Below are 17046 nucleotides of genomic sequence, written 5' to 3'. Positions count from 1 at the left end.
TCTTGGCATCTTTAATGGAAAAATGAAACTAAGAAATATGTGTCAAACTGAACTAGATGAGGGCTCCCTCATCTTTTCTTTAACTAAAAATTTTCCCCATTCCTTTAGCTATCTTTCTTTCCTCCAATCTAAAAGGAAATGGTATTTCTTTCTAAGAACAATTCTTCTACTTCTACCTTTAAATTCATTCTTTCTCACCTTCCTCATAACTTTCTAAATTATTTTTTTCTGTCTTTGATTACTTTCTCTTTAATGGCTCATCTTCCTTCTATATCCAAATATACAGTGATTACCACTCTCATAAGAAAACCTATACTTAAACACCCTATTGCCTCCTTGAGCTACTGCATTGTTCCCCTCCTACTGACTACTAGGTTTGTGCAAAGAGAGATCTGCACTCATTGCATTTTCTTCTTCACTATCCACTTAAAAACAAAAACAAAACAAAACAAAACAAAAAAATCCCAAATCTATTTAGTGCCCCATTAGCACAGAAACTGATTTCCTGAAGACAGTAATAACTCCTAATCTCCAAATCCTGCTCTGATATTTATCCTCCCTAACCTATCTATACTATTTAGTATCAGTGACATTCTTCACTTACCACTTTGAAACTGTCTCTTATATTCTGTGATTCCATCCTGTTTGATGCCCCGACTGCTACTTCTGTTGTTCCTTATCTTTCTCCCATTCGCTGGATGGAGTATTCTTTCCCAAAATTCTGTTTCCCAAAATGCTGTGTCTTCCCACTCTCTAAATTCTCCCTTAGAGTTTTTCTCTCATTTGAATACATGCAGGTAATTTCCCATATCTATAGCCTCAATCCTGACCTCTTTTTGTAAATTCAAGCCTTCATTTTTAACTTTCTTTGGATATTTCTACCTGATGTTCCACTATTACCTAATCTCACTCGCCATCTTTCCCTTTCTACCACCATAAAGAGTGGAATACTTCCTTCCAGATTTGCCTTTTTCTTTGTTGAAGGCATCACTATTTCCTGGAACCCTTTTTGCCAAGGCCATCAGTGACATTTAAATTTTTTTTTCATCTTTAATTGTGGTAAAATACACCTAACATAAAATTTACGATCTTAATCATTTTTAAGTGCATATTTCAGTAGTGTTAAATACATTCATATTGTTGTTCAACCAGTCTCCAGAACTATCTGAAATTCTGTACTCATTAAACAACAGTTCCTCATTTCCCCCTCCCTCCAGACTCTGGCAACTACCATTCGACTTTATGTCTCTATGAATTTCATTACTCTAAGTACCTCCTGTAAGTGGAATCACACAGAATTTGCCTTTTTGTGTCTGGCTTAATTCACTTAGCAAAATATCTTCAAGGTTCGTCCATGTTATAGCATGTGTCAGAATTTCCTTCCTTTTTACAATTGAATATTTCATTACATATATGTGTATGTATGTGTGTGTATACATTTATATAAAAATTATATATATAACTTATATATAAATTTATATAAAAATTCTATGTATATAAATACACACACACACACACACACCCCACATTTTGTTTATCTAGTCAGCCATCATGGGCACTTGGGTTGATTCCACCTTTGGCTATTGTGAATGATGCTGCTATGAATAGGGGTGTGCAAATATTTCTTCGAGACCCTACTTTCAATTTTTTGGGCGTACGCTATCTTTTTAACATAAGGAGATTAGGTGTAGTGACAGCTTACTTATAGGAAAACTAGAAAATACAAATAAGCATTGATTCACTACTTACTATATATGAGCTCCTACTATGTGCCAAGTACTATTTTAGTTGCCAGAATACAGTAGTTAACAAAAAAACACAGTGGTCCCTGTCCTCATGAAGATTGCATTCTAGTGTAGTGCAAAAAGGGAAAGAAACCACTGCTAATATTTTGATATATAGTCATTCAATTTCTGTGCTTATATAAATATATATTTATTTGTAAAAATGAGACAGTGCCATAAATACTATTTTATTTTCTGGGTTTTATTTTTTCAGTTAAATAGCATATCACAAATCTTTCAATGGCAGTGATATGTGTCCATAATGCATCAATGTCTATAAAGGGTTCTGTTATATGTATCATAATTAATCAGTTCCCTATTGTTAGATATATAATTTGTTGACCATTTTTTACCATTGAAATAAACAATGCTGTGATGAACATATTTACTTGCATCTACCAAAAAAAAAGAGATACACTCAAAAATAATAGAGGTGAATCAAAATGGAATTGTTAAAAATATTTAATCCAGAGGAAGACAAAAAAAAGAAAAAAGAAAAGAAAAGAAAATGGAGGGGGAATGAAGCAAAAAAGAAACAAAAAAAAGAAGCAACAAACAGAAAACAATATAAAATGGCAGACGTAAGCTCTAACATATCAATAATTACATTAAATATAAGTGGTCTACTTTATTTGTAATCCCCAAAACTGGAAACAGGAATAAAAAGCCATGAACTATTGCCACATGCATCAACCTGGATGGACCTCAGTGGTATTATGCTGAGTGGAAGGAAAAAATCAATCTTAAAAGGTTACGTATTATAGGATTCCATTTATATAACATTCTTAAAATGATAAAATTATAAAGATGGAAAATGTATTAGGGATGTATTAGAGATGGACAGGAGGGAGAATATGACTATAAAGGGTTAGCATGAGGAATATCTTCGAGGTGAAGAAATGGTTCTGCATCTTGATTTGAGGTAGCAGGTCATGCAAATCTACATATGTGGCAAAGTGGCAAAGAAGTATACATATTCCTTATACCAATGTCAGTTCCCTGGTTTTAATATTACTCTATAGTTATATAAAATGTTACTATTGGGGAAACTGGGGACTTCTCTGTACTATTTTTATAACTTTTTGCAAATATATAATTACAGCTCTTTATGAGCTGCAGTTAAAGAGAATTTAAACTAAAATAGTTTGTGTTCTGTGTTAGCATGTGACACAATTTATCTGTTTTGGAAGTCCTGATTTCAATTTAATTTCTCAGTTCCCCCCACTCCTGGTCACTTTCAGCCTAAATGAGACCATTATCTTCTGGAGACGTGATCAGTCCAGTTTGTATCACTTTTTGATGGGCCATTATTGTGTATTAGGTTTTCTGAAGTAGTCATTTTGATTTATGTGAGCATCATGTCTTCATGTTCTATTTATTGCATGACGATTTGTTAAACCGTATAGCTTAGCAGATGCAGTAGCATTTAAAGCTCCAGAGATTACACATCTGGCCACTGCCACGTAGATTAACATTAAGGCAAATATAAAACTTTGCCAGGTACTTCAAAGCCACAATTCTAGATTTCTAAATTTCAATGTAAAAATATGTCAAATACTTTAGCGTCCTTCCTTTTATCAGGAGAAAGGAGCAAATCTTTGTATTACCTAGTAGCCATCCAGGAAAGTAAAACCTTGTTTTAAAGGTGTGAAAGACATCTGAACAGTTTTATCCTGAATATGGGAAAGGCAAAACCAAGAAGAGTTGTCAGAGGAGAAAAGATATTAATAAAAGTCAAAATAAAAACAAGAAATATTTGCAAACAATATTTTTAAAATCACCAATAAATGACCATGATTATTAGAAGCTTTTATTTAAAGTGATTTAAGAGTATGCCACAACTCAAAGACTTAACAAAATATTTTGGTTATAAAAAGGGACCTTTGTTATCTGGGCACAAGATAACTTGGCCATCTTTAACAGAAAGAAAACCCAAATTACAATAATGATTTGCAATAAAAAATTCACAGGCTTTTTTTTCCTTATGAAGAAACCCATGTCATATGACCAACTTTGTCAATATTTTTCATACATATTATCCTTTCTGTGAATTCATTATTTATAATTATTACTCCCAAGCTATAAAAGTAATTTTCCTTTAGACCTTCTATACTTACTGTGTAATACCCCCAAATATTTTTCACTGTCATCCCTCATATTTTGGCACAATCAGATCATTTTTGCCTGAAGAAAAATATTCTGTTTTTTTTACCTAAAAACTAAACATATTCACTACCTTGCACAAGCATTCCTCTGTCTTTGTATATCCTTTTTAACCTGTTAATGATGGTTACTCTAACCTGTTAATGATGGTTACTCTAACCTGTTAATGATGTATGTAATAAGAGCATGAGTATGTTAAAGATTACATTGCCTGCAATGTAATATCCAAAATACCCAAATTATGGAAAGAGCCTAAATGTACATCAACTGATGAATGGATAAAGAAATTGTGGTTTGTATACCCAATGGAATGCTACTTGGCAATGAGAAAGAATGAAATATGGCCTTTTGTAGCAATGTGGATGGAACTGGAGAGTGTGATGCCAAATGAAATAAGTCATACAAGAGAAAGACAGATACTATATGTTTTCACTCTTATGTGGATCTTGAGAAACTTAACAGAAGACCATGGGGGAGGGGAAGGAAAAAAAAGTTAGGGAGGGAGGCAAACCATAAGAGACTTTTAAAAACTGAGAATAAACTGAGGGTTGATGGGGTGTGGGAGGGAGGAGGAAGTGGGTTATGGGCATTGAGGAGGGCACCTGTTGGGATGAGCACTGGGTAATGTATAGAAACCAATTTGACAATAAATTTCATATTAAAAAAAATGATTTATCAATTGCTCAAATTAATACTTGTTAAGATCTTAAAGTTAACAAGGATCTGGCAATTAAAATTTAATTCAGGGACACCTGGGTGGCTCAGTCGGTTGAGCGTCCTTCTTTGGCTCAGGTCATGACCTCATGGTTTGTGGGTTCAAGCCCCATGTCGGGCTTTGTGCTAATGGCACAGAGCCTGCTTTGGATTCTCTGTCTCCTTCTCTCTCTCTGCCTCTCCCCTGCTCATATGCACTCCCTCTCTCTCTCAAAAATAAATAAATATTTTTTTAATTTTTTAATAAAATAAAATTTAATTTCATATAAGACCTTATGATTTAATAGAAGCCTTACAAGAATTCATCCTGTAGAATGAAAAATATATTTTTCCTAAACCCTTCTAATTTCTCAAGTTCTCAATTTTGTTACCCCTGAAACAAAAGACAGATTAACAAGAGAAAAGGCATATACATTTTTTTAAGTTTTTTGTGACAGAAGAGCCTTCATAAGAAAATGAAGACCTGAAGAAACAGTCAAACCTGAGCATTTTTATATTAGGCTTGATGAGGAGTGGAAAGTCATGGAAAAATATGATAGGACAAAGGGTTTGAGGAAAGTGTAGTAAACTGAGGGAAACTTAGCAAGGCTTCTTGTTCGTTTGGATTCCTCTGTGTCCCTTCATCTTCAGAGATAAGGATGCTCCTTTCCTCCAGGCATAGGGAGGGTACCTCTCACATGAAGGTTTTATGACCTGTGTAATGGGGAAGTCCTTCTTGCACATGCCATTTCTCAAATTCCTTCAGCTTGAAATATCCACTGTACCAGTTGCCATATTTTGGGTAGCATGCCTTGAACCTCATCAGCCTCTTTTCACAGAGACATGCCATATCATCATTCTCCGATTTAGATGAACACAGTGTTGCTATTTTGTAGCAAAAGTAGGAAAGGAAATTTAGAAAATTAAAATTAATCTAGAATATATTTCTAGTATCATTTCTTACATGCTGGTAAAGTCAGGAAGAAAACACAGGACAATTTTTGAAGCAAGATTATCAACTCTAATTCGTGCGAAGAGTCATCACGGTAGAAATAGAATGTGGACTTTTTTCAAATACAATTTGTAAACCTCAGTATTTAAAAACCAAATTCTTAAAATACTCCTTAAGCTATGTTTGAAAGCTCTAAATGCCCTTTTTTTCTTTCTGAGGCAATTAGGTTTTTTTGTTTGTTTGTTTGTTTGTTTGTTTTCCCCAGAGTTTAATCAGAAGCTATTTAAAATACGAACATCTCCATTAGAGTTTATAATCTGACTTTTTCTCTCAATGTGTTACATCTGTTTACCTGGACAATCTGAGTATTTCTAAGGTGTGTCCATAATTACTAGAATTGGTTTTTGATCAATTAATAAAGTATTCTAGAAAAAGGAAAAAGAAAAGTAAGGATGTATAAGGGAGCTGTTTGCAATGGATATGGAGTTAGTGACCACTAGAGAAGCCTGATTATCTTCCCTTTGCAAAGAAGGGAGAAGTCTTATGCAGGCAAGCCCATTTCAAAACATAGGAAAGGGAAAGTGAGTCATTATAATCAATCTCAGGCCCTTTGACAATTCAATCAAGACCATAAGATTAAATCTCCAAAGAACAGAAACAAAGAAGATGTCTCTTGAAATAAACTAAGTGATTTCTCTTTTAGAAAGGAGACAGAGAACCTCCTCACGAGGGTTTAACAAAAGAATTTTAAATTTTGTACCTTTTTATTTAAACTTCCTTTTGAAACTTTGCATAACAATAAAAATGCTAATCATTGAATATTCAGAATTGTATTTCCCTTTTGTTCTCAACATGCTTTCAAGTGGATAAATGTGGTCATGTCATATGTACTTCAAAGTGACCACTGGAATTCCAAATTGTTCTTCATGAATTTATGCTTTTTTGAAAGATAAATGCAAGAAAAATAAAACAAGCCAGAGTTATGCCAGGAAGTACAAGAATTTTATTATTAGATGAACCCATGAATTGGAAAAATATTGCTTATATATTATACCTGAAGTCCTTAGCACTAAGGTTGAATCCCTAACAGCTGACCCTAAAAATCAGCAGGAATAGTTAGAGAAGAGATCTTTCCCAAAGCCAATTTCTCAAACATAAACAAAGAAAAGCTCTTACAGACACACAAGAATTTAGCCAAACAAGCTACATCTTGTTTGTTGACAAGCAAGATGATTAGTATCAAATCAATGCTTTAACACATCTTCACAAGAAAAACAAAAATTTGTACAAATTTGATCAAATAACCAAAAAGTCCTGGGAACCTTATTCTCACAACAAACAAAATAAATATCAGCTAGCTTTGGGAGCTCAACAAAAAAGGATCAGACCTTAAGGAAGTGCTGGACTTACCATCATAAGCAAAGAATCTCTGGAGCAAAGAGACTCAGGAGACCTCAGTGAAGTTCAATGTAACCAATATAAGAATACTCGTAGGAAGGGGTCTTGTCTAAGTCTTGGTGGGACCTCTAGGACTATCAAAGTCTTGATATAACAACCACCAGGGAAATTTGTTGATCATACAAAGCTGTATAAAAATTTCTGAGCAAGGGAGAGCATCACCATGGAAGAATCCCAGTAGTGCCAGAAATGGAGGATATTACTGAAGGATATATACAGGACTTTGAGAACTGAGGTTGGTCATGAGAACTGGGGGTGGTTTTAAGGTCGAAATTAGCAAGTAAGGTCTAGGCAGAGACTGGTCAGATTTTATAAAATAGGTGAGTTGCTGAAATGGTCTCATCTTTGGAGCACATGAGTCCATCTGGAGTTATCATGGTCTCAATTTGTCCATGGTCTTGGAGTATATAAGTCTAAACAAGTTTATGTTAAAACAATTTGACTTAAGATAGTTGTTTGAGTTACTTGTCATGGTTTGGTACAGTTTCTCTGTTATACAAATAATAGTACAGTTTTGCAAGTTGATGTTTCTGTTTCTCAGAAAGAAAGAGTTTGTATGTATGATAGCCAATTATAATGATTTGTAGACATTTAGACATTGAATATCTGAAATGAAGGAGTGGGATGCCTGGGTAAGAGAATGACTAAAACCATAGAGTCAAGGAAGATATGTTATTAGGATGTTCTTAAGATCTGTGATCTTTGGGAAGATAGTGAACTACAAAGGGAAATAAAAAGAATCAAAGTTTAAATGTTTGAAAGACAGTAGCACCACTAGTAACAGAAACAGGAAATTGAAATTTAATATATGGTAGACAGGAAAGTAACAAGGTAGGGAGATAATGGGTTATGTGTTGTTTTACTTTGTTTTTTTTTTTTTTTTCTTTTGTATTTTAACTGTGGCAGGTTTCAGGCATTTCAAAGATGACCAGAAGTATAAGATAACCAAAAAATAAGATTAAGTTTTAAAAGGAAATATTGTGAATTTGTTCTACTATATTCAGCCTTAATCTCCCATTCAGTTCTGTTTTTCTTTGAAAATACATGAAATGCACTGTAAACCCCACACCCTCATTTAACTAAGTATTATTTTATCATGTCAGCTTTACAGATAAATGACTAGTTCTCCAATGATCTCTAATTGTTCTGTTATTTCTAGAACTGTTTACAGCAAAATAACACCCTAAAAACAGGGCTCTTGTTTAGTTGGTCAGTACCCTTTTGTGAAAAAAAAAAAAAAATTATATAACCACACAGTTTCTTTCTGAAGCAACTTGTCTGATTAATGGAGTTAAAGAACTATAAGCCTTGGCCTTTATAAAATTATAATGACTTCAATAACTGTGTGTTAATTAAGATCAGAAAATTAATCTATATTAACACTGCAATAGCAATTTTCTAAGCTCTGCCAGACTAAGGATGAAAGTGGGTTGCAATGTCACATGGCATCTGATTAAGTTAAATTAATGCAGTATTTGAAGGGAAGACTCCCAAGTGACACTGAATAAGATGATCAGTTTTTCTCTAGCTATTTTAAGGGAACAGTTGGTTGCAAAGCTACTACTTTTCAACATAAAGCCAAATGTCCTACCACATGGTATCACTAATGAGTCAGAAGGAAGATTGAAGGGGCTTGGGGTTATTGTTTGGGAGAACTGAGATATGAAGCTCTAGGTATTGGCCATATTAACAGCCTAAGTATCTAAAATGTGCAGGCTTGCCTTCAACTTCCTTAGGTAATAGTCCAGATTTTTTCACCTCCAAGATGTACTTTTTATTCATTTTGTATTTCTGGATTCAAAGTACATCTTAAAATTGATGTGTAAATTAAAGTTGTACGTTGGTGTGTCTGCATGTGTTAAGGATCACTCCTCTTAAGTATGTTATAATCTGATCTAAATCTGTGTTTACATTATAAGCTAATTCCATCTACACTAGCATCTAGGAGTAAAATATGAAAATAGTTGGGGTAAAATAGTTGCTCTTTAAATGTCATTTTTCATGAAGGAAGATAATCATATTTATTATATATTTACCCACACTAACTGAGTGTTCATTACTTCAATAAATCCTAACTACTGTGTTTTTTTTAACGTTTATTTATTTTTGAGGCAGAGAGAGACAGAGCATGAACGGGGGAGGGTCAGAGAGAGGGAGACACAGAATCCAAAGCAGGCTCCAGGCTCTCAGCTCAGAGCCTGACGTGGGTCTCGAACTCACGGACCGCAAGATCATGACCTGAGCTGAAGTCAGATATTTAACCAACTGAGCCACACAGGCACCCCAGTCCTAACTACTTTTAAAGGCAGTTATTATTACTATATGTTATAAGTAAGAGCATTAAGGCATAATGTGTTTAGGTAACTTGAATTTGAATGTCTGAATCCCAAGCTCTTCCCACTATGTACCACACTGCCTCACTGAAACATCCTAACATAGAATAAGTTTCCAATAATTTTTTTCATAGACATAATGGGAGATATTAAATCTCTAAAGGGTGATTCAATTCAGAGTCATGGGATAATTGTGCATATTTCTAGTTAAGTATTACTTGTTTAATTTTGCTACTAAAGAGACGAGATACTTGTCTCCCTCTCCTTCAAGTAAGTTTAACTTCTTTGATATTGTTGATCCCACTTCAGAGAAGAGATCAAAAGCTTGAAAAAAAATATAAACAATCATTTTCTTCAGACTTGAAAATATCATGTCACAAAGTCTGTACCTCAGATGTTCTCAGTGAAAGACAAACTAGAAAAGAATATTGGGAGGGAAAAAGTAAGTTGTTTTCTTTAGTTTGCCCCTGTGAGCGACCACTGGGAAGGCCAATCTCTACAAACCACTATTGTCAAATTGTAGCCAAAGCAGGTGTGATATCTGGCCTGCTATTTAGTCACCATTTAAATTTCTGAATGCTTTTTAATTCTGGAGGGACATTTTTTCCAACCTCCTATACTCTCTATCCAGGGACCCTTTGGGTGTGTACCGTCTATGTGCCAGATACTGTTGTAGGTGTTAGATATGCTAACCCCTGTGTCCTACATCTACTTCTTTTCCATTAACCATAAGCAACATTATCCTAAGAGAATAATTTGTGGTGGTTTTTTTGGCTTTGTAGCTGCTAAATCCTGAAGATGACCTCTTACCAGGAAAGATTCGAGACAGCAATCGTTCAACCCTCTTAGCAACAATTCAGGAACATGGTTACCCCACAATCAACTTGGGAATTGTGGGAGACAAGTAAGTATTGGATTTTATTTGGAAGTTGTTTTTGTACAAATTTGAATTTTGGGAGTACTAACTAGGTGGGGTTGTTGCTAAAGAGACAGAAATTTAATACAATAATTTTCAATAATGTCATTCTTTAGAAGCCAAAAAATTATGGACATGGCTGTGTCCTTTAGGGACATTTTCCTAGAATGCCTATTACAACAGGAGAAATACTTTTTGCTCTCCTGTGGGTATGTTAAGTTTACAGGGGTCTTTTTTGATAGTGTTGGCTTTATTCTAATGGAATTAATGGTGATGGTATTATTCCTATTCACCCACACTTGTTTCAAGAAAGACAGGGAAGACATGGGTAAGAAGATAAAAAAGAATGTCAAAATTAGCACTAACTGCTCCTTTGTAGTTTAAGTACAGTTTTTTCTAGGACTTTTATATTGATTTTTGTAGCCTTATGTAACCCAAGTTTCTCCAGGCTTCATTCACCCATCTGTAACTAGAATCTGTGACTAGAATTGCCCATCTCTAAGAGCAATTACCGCATATGCTAAATTAACTCAGCCCTCTGCTAAATTCCCCCAAGGATTTCTGTACCTTCCAACCTGTGATCAAGATCAAGTCTTTTTCTGAGCACCCCACTACCACGCAGCACTGCCATGCAGCCCTCTCTCATCAGGATTTCCAGTTCACAAGACACTTGCCTGCTTTTTTTAGTAATATTCAAACATCAACCTGGTAGAGACAAAGCTCAGAGGCAAATCTAAGTGATAGATAGCATGATGTGTCTGTCACCCATAATTGCCCCTTTCTTTCTTGTAACCACCTTGTCACTGAGAAAAGCTCATTATATCTGGATCTTTCTTCCCCAGGACAAGGTAAGAATTTCCCAGCAAATGTGCTTTTGAAGAGGCACCACCTTACCATTTCAGAGTATGCTCTGACACTTACACCCCAGCTTAAGCTCAAACTGGACACAACACAATCCAAACCTTGGACATAGCATCTTGCTGATAACATGAAAGGGAGTAGTTTTATGTTCTTTCACCTTTCAAAGTTCTCTCCTTTCCTCCTAGTTTTTTTTTCTTTCTCTGAGGATATTGGAATACAGAGTCTGTTAGACATGTTTTCAAATGTCATTGTTTTTAAAATCTTCACCTTTGTATTTACTTGGATGCTTAGTTTTAGAGATGCCCATAGCTGAGTAACCAGCCAACTTAGAACCCATGCTGGTGAAGACAGTTACGTAATATCACTTTGACCCAGGCTCCCTAGCCCTTGGGAAAGAGTAAAAATAACCCACTGAAAAAAAAAGGGGGCCGGGGGTGGGGGGGCAGCAGGAGGACGAGTAGTTATGTGAATTTGGGCCTGACTATTAACCTGTCCTTTTTTTTTTAACTTTTTTAAAAGTTTATTTATTTATTTTGAGAGAGAGTGAGTACGCTGGAGGGTAGAGAGAGAGAATCCTAAGCATGCTTCACACTATCAGTGCTCAGAGCCAGATGCAGGGCTCCAATTCACAAACCCGTGAGATCATGACCTGAGCCAAAATCAGGAGTCAGATGCTTAAACAACTGAGCCACCCAGGCATCCCTAACCTGTCCTTTCATATAAACTTCAAGCACCCAAAAGTTATCCTGACGCAGGTACACCTTTACAAAAGACAAAAATTAACTTCCCAAAAGAGATGAGGAACCCAAGAGTTCCAAAAGCACAGAGTAGGTCCAGAAACTCTAGGGACCAACTCACCAGATTATTTAGGATTTGTTTCCCACCTACAACTGCCTCTGGCCTTGCCTTCAAGGGCATTAATGGGCTGTAAGAAATATTATAAGGTAAAGGAAGCACTTTTGTGTGTGTGTCATTTTTACCTTGAGCTTTTCTGGACTATAATTCTGTCTACTCCTCCTATTTTTGCACTTTTGTATATAAAAACAATTGCTTACTTGATATACTATTTTTGCTGCCATTACACCATTGAAGGCCTCATATGTTGATATGCTAATATTTAATTTTCTCAGGCCCACACTGTTGAGTTATGGTAGATGTTTACTAATAATATTGGTTTCATATGTTAACTCCAAAATGTTCCTTGACAACAATATAAAGAACAATAAAAGCATAAGCAAGATATAGGCAGTTCTGAGAATATACATATCTCTAGTGCATATCCTTTTCTCAAATGAAAATATGTTCCAGAAAACTGAGAACAATGTTTTTAAAATACAACAATGCAAAGCTAGACTTTCTCAGTCTTAGAGTGCTATATTAAAGAGGCCCAGAGTAAATGGTTAGAATGCAGAGGTGGAATGTGGGTGGAAAGAATTTATAACTGTTCTAATGGAAATGTGTGCTGGGAATTTAGCAAAGGAAACAAGGTACATTTAATCTGCAGCCTGTTGATACTCTCTGAAGGCTGCCTCCCTCTTCATTCTTCTCGTTCCTATGTAGCCCTTTGCTAATGAAAGCAAATGTTATACAGAAGCCTCTCTGTGAAGCTCTCCAGGGAAACAAGAGGGTCATGGGAGAAACTACACTTTCTTTAAAGCAAGGAGAGAAACAGCTCAAGAATGTCAGCAAGCCCAGAACCCCTGCTCAGTTGCGACAGATAAGAGTAGGGAGTAAGAGCTCTATTCTTATATTTAAAATATGGTTGGAGTCTGGTTTTTAAATTCTATGATTCTACTTCTCAGCTCTTATTCTTATCACCAACCATAATTAAAATGATAAATGTTGAAATTGTAGACTAAGACTCTATAATTAAATTAGGCTTAATTTTTCCTCTGTTTATTGTACATGTTATTTAAAAAGAGGGTATCGTGAAAATTTGGGGAAAGGTGCTTCAAATACCTGATAGTTAGCAACTGTATTTTAAAAGCATTCACTTATAAATATTTTGTGTGTATTAAAATATATTCCATAAGACAATTTCTCACAGCATGTGTAACACAAGACTGTTGGAGTTCCTAGCAGTTTTTTAAAAAGACAAATTTGAAACAGAGATGTTAAATGAACTTGCCCAGCATTATGCAAGTTACTGGCAGAGGTGAAAATGGAATTTAAGTCTTGAAATTATCAATCTGCAATTCTTTGCTATCATTATGAAGACAAGATAATAACTACATATGTCAGAAAGGAATCATAACTATGCGCTACAGTGGTCAGAGGTTTTTTTTGTTTTGTTTTGTTTTTATAAAGGTGCAATGTTAGCTAAAACATGAAGGATGAATAGAATGTGTATAGTTAGAAAAAGAGTGTGTTAATCAAGTAGGAAACATGGAATGAATAAAAAGTAGAGAAGTAGAAAATAAAATACAGAAGTAGAAATAAACAGCGAGCTACTCAAAGGCCAGAATGATTAGAACAGGAGGTTTCGGTAGAAGGATAATGGAGGTGAATTTGGTAGAAATTTGAGGCCAGACTTTGAAAGGCTTTGCAATCCAAGCAGAAACTACCCAATTCATTTAAATTTGAAGCTTTAAAAAAAAAAAAAAAGTGAAATTGACATCATAACCATTATTTTACAAAGATAATTTGACCAAGGCATTTCACATGGGCTAAAGTTGGAGATGGACTAGGTATAACAATACAATTTATTTATTCATTGTTCAGTCAGTCAGGAAGTATTGGTTGTGTACCTGTGAGAATCAGCTAGAGATCTTATTTAAAATGCTGATTCTGGGGCACCTGGGTGGCTCAGTCAGTTAAGCGTTCAACTCTTGATTTTGGCTCGGGTCATGATCTTGTGGTTCATGAGATGGAGCCCACTGCATTGACAGTGCAGAGCCTGCTTGGGATTCTCTGTCTCCCTCTCTCTACCCCTCTCTCTGTTTCCCTCTCTCTGTCTCTCTCTCTCTCTCTCACACACACACTCAGATAAATAAGCTTTTTTTTTAAATGCTGATTCTGATTTAGCAGTTGTGGGGTGGGCCAAGATTTTGCATTTCTAACAAACTCCCAAGGACACCAAGCTGTTGGTCCATGGATCACAGGAAATAACAAGGATTTTTGTCAATTTAATCATGCATCTACTATGAATCTTAAGACCAAGGCTATTGAAGATACAAAGCTTAAACAGACCTAGATCTTGCCTTTGAAATTACATGTACTAGAAATGTACTAGAATTTAGAGATTAGTAATAAAAATGTTTTATGAAGTTCCAGAGCTTAAACTCACATTTGGAAGTAGAATTTCTTTAAGAGATTAAATCAAAAGACATTGTGAAGGTTATTACATATAACAGAAGAGTGTCAATGTTGATTTGTCTTCATCTGGATTACAAAGCCTCATCAAAATGGTATGTGACTATAAACACAAATAAAATGCCTGCAAAACCCAGCTATTAGGTCTGTCTACCACAGTTTTACATTCCTCGCTAGCAGTACACCATTTCCACTTCTTCATGTTTTATTTGTAGTTTATCTTTTCTTGATTTTTGTAGCTCCTCCTCCTATGTTCATTCCCTAAATTTAGGAGTCCCCATTGCTCCCTCTTGGCTTTCTGTGCTTCTGATTCCTTATGCCAATGACTCCCAAACTTCATCTCTGTCTTGGGCTCCATGCCTAGATCCACTTACTTCCTAGGTGCATCTTCTTTAAGTTCAATGGGCATTGCAAACTCAACCTGTCCAAAAATCAGTTCACCATCCCCTCACCTCACTCACCGCCTCTCCCCACGACTGCCCTGTTCCATTTCCTTTCATTCTTCTATCTCAGTGACTGCCTCACCACCTACCCAGTCACCCAAGCCAGAAGAAACCTGAGCACGTCATCATAGGTCCTCTCTTTCACTCACCCCTGTATTTAAGTCCTAGAGATTTTCCCTTCTTGATATTTCTTCTCTGCATTCTCATCCCTTCATCCGTATTGTCCTGGCTTAGTTCAGGGCTCCATTTATTTTTTGTCTAGACATATGAGACTGCCATCTTAACTGGTGTCCATTCTTGAAGTCTTCTTCTCCTCTAACTAACCCTCGATTCTGCTACCAATATGACCTTTCTAAGGTGTGTATTCTATACCTGTGGCAGAATTGGGGCTTTATTATATATGGATAAGCACACCCTAATAATTCAACAAACTTTTATGAGGGGTTACTGTGTCAGGTATTGTACCAGTCCTTGGTACTACAGAGATGAATGATACAGTTATTAGTAAGAATACAAAGAAGTTTTCTTTTTTTCTTTTTTTTAATTTTTTTTTCAATGTTTATTTATTTTTGGGACAGAGAGAGACAGAGCATGAACGGGGGAGGGGCAGAGAGAGAGGGAGACACAGAATCGGAAACAGGCTCCAGGCTCTGAGCCATCAGCCCAGAGCCCGACGCAGGGCTCGAACCCACGGACCGCGAGATCGTGACCTGGCTGAAGTCGGACGCTTAACCGACTGCGCCACCCAGGCGCCCAGAAGTTTTCAATTCTGATCCTTACCTCTCTTCCCTTCCCACCCAATATACATCCATTTTCTCCAGACTCCTTACTGCAAACATGTCAGTCTTCATTGAGTACCCATCATATATAAATAGCACTGTACTACATTCTCTCACTTATGTGTCTTATTTAAGCCTCTTGAAACAACAGAGCCAGATAAGTGTCTGTTATCCCCATTTTGGAGATAATAGTACTGAAACTTAAAAAAATTAAACTGTTCAGAGTTACGCAGCTAGTAAAAGGCGGAGTAAGGAGTTCAACCCAGGCCTGTCTTAACTCCGGGGTCCTTTCTAGAACCTTTTGCTCTACCATGCTACCCTTTTAATTGGAGTTAGCATCTGTATTTCATTAATATTAAGGTTAATAAACTAAATAGGCTATATCTATTTTAATGAATAAAACCCCTTAGTAAATAGTAGCTGTGAACATTTCAAAAGCCAGAGGGGAAAATTTAGTTTAAATTGTGAATTACATATTAACTGTGTAGTTATAAATGAATTTTAAAGACTTGAGTTGCAGAATCCAGATCTTTAGATGATATAGATGATATAGAAAAGAGGAAAATGACAGGAGGATTTATTACAGTCTTCCTTTTATAATTTCTTCCTTTACCTTTCTTCTCACAGCTGCTGGGGCTGCATTTGCGATATTTATTATGTTTGGATAATTTGTTACACCAAGTTCATAGTATCATTTGTGGGGGTGGGGAGATAAAGGAGAAAGGAAAAGAGAAGAGAGCATACACACAGTGTGAATGTATAATACTTTGGTAGTCAGCCTTACATTTATTCAACTTATAAATAACCTAGATTCCCAAACAGCCAACCTTATTCTTTCCTTTTTCCTACTCACCATATAAAGTTTCTCTGTCACTACATTAAAAGAAGGGAAGGGAGAAAAAGCATTTTGAGAAGTAAGGGGGAAGGCCAGGAACAACAAGAACAATTTAGTGGTACCCTTAATCTCCTTGCTGCCTGACCCTCACAATGTAGCCTATTTAGGAGAGATGTTTGTTAAGCCCAGATATCCCACATACTGGCTGAATGTGTTCTATTCACTTTGCTATACTTTCTGATAATATAATATTTAAAGATACAATTGTGTTAAAAAGTTTTCTACTTGGGGCGCCTGGGTGGCGCAGTCGGTTGAGCGTCCGACTTCAGCCAGGTCACGATCTCGCGGTCCGGGAGTTCGAGCCCCGCGTCGGGCTCTGGGCTGATGGCTCAGAACCTGGAGCCTGTTTCCGATTCTGTGTCTCCCTCTCTCTGCCCCTCCCCCGTTCATGCTCTGTCTCGCTCTGTCCCAAAAATAAATAAAAACGTTGAAAAAAAAATTAAAAAAAAAAAAAAGT

At 36.0% G+C, this 17046-nt stretch overlaps 1 protein-coding gene across 18 annotated transcripts in view; it reads left to right on the top strand.

Annotated features, from left to right (window-relative positions):
* GPHN (gephyrin) overlaps nucleotides 1-17046 on the top strand; it is a 635492-nt gene that overhangs the window by 567571 nt on the left and 50875 nt on the right. For all 18 annotated transcript variants that reach the window (XM_086709482.1, XM_086709484.1, XM_086709476.1 and 15 more), the window contains one exon: nucleotides 10166-10287. In XM_086709482.1, the coding sequence (XP_086565608.1) occupies nucleotides 10166-10287 (122 nt within the window). The remainder of the gene's footprint in view (nucleotides 1-10165; nucleotides 10288-17046) is intronic.

This window comes from Puma concolor, chromosome B3 (genome assembly GCF_028749965.1).
Source record: "Puma concolor isolate L17-30 chromosome B3, mPumCon1.1.hap2, whole genome shotgun sequence".
NCBI classification, from domain to species: domain Eukaryota; kingdom Metazoa; phylum Chordata; class Mammalia; order Carnivora; family Felidae; genus Puma; species Puma concolor.
This window is presented reverse-complemented; position numbering and strand designations above follow the sequence as displayed.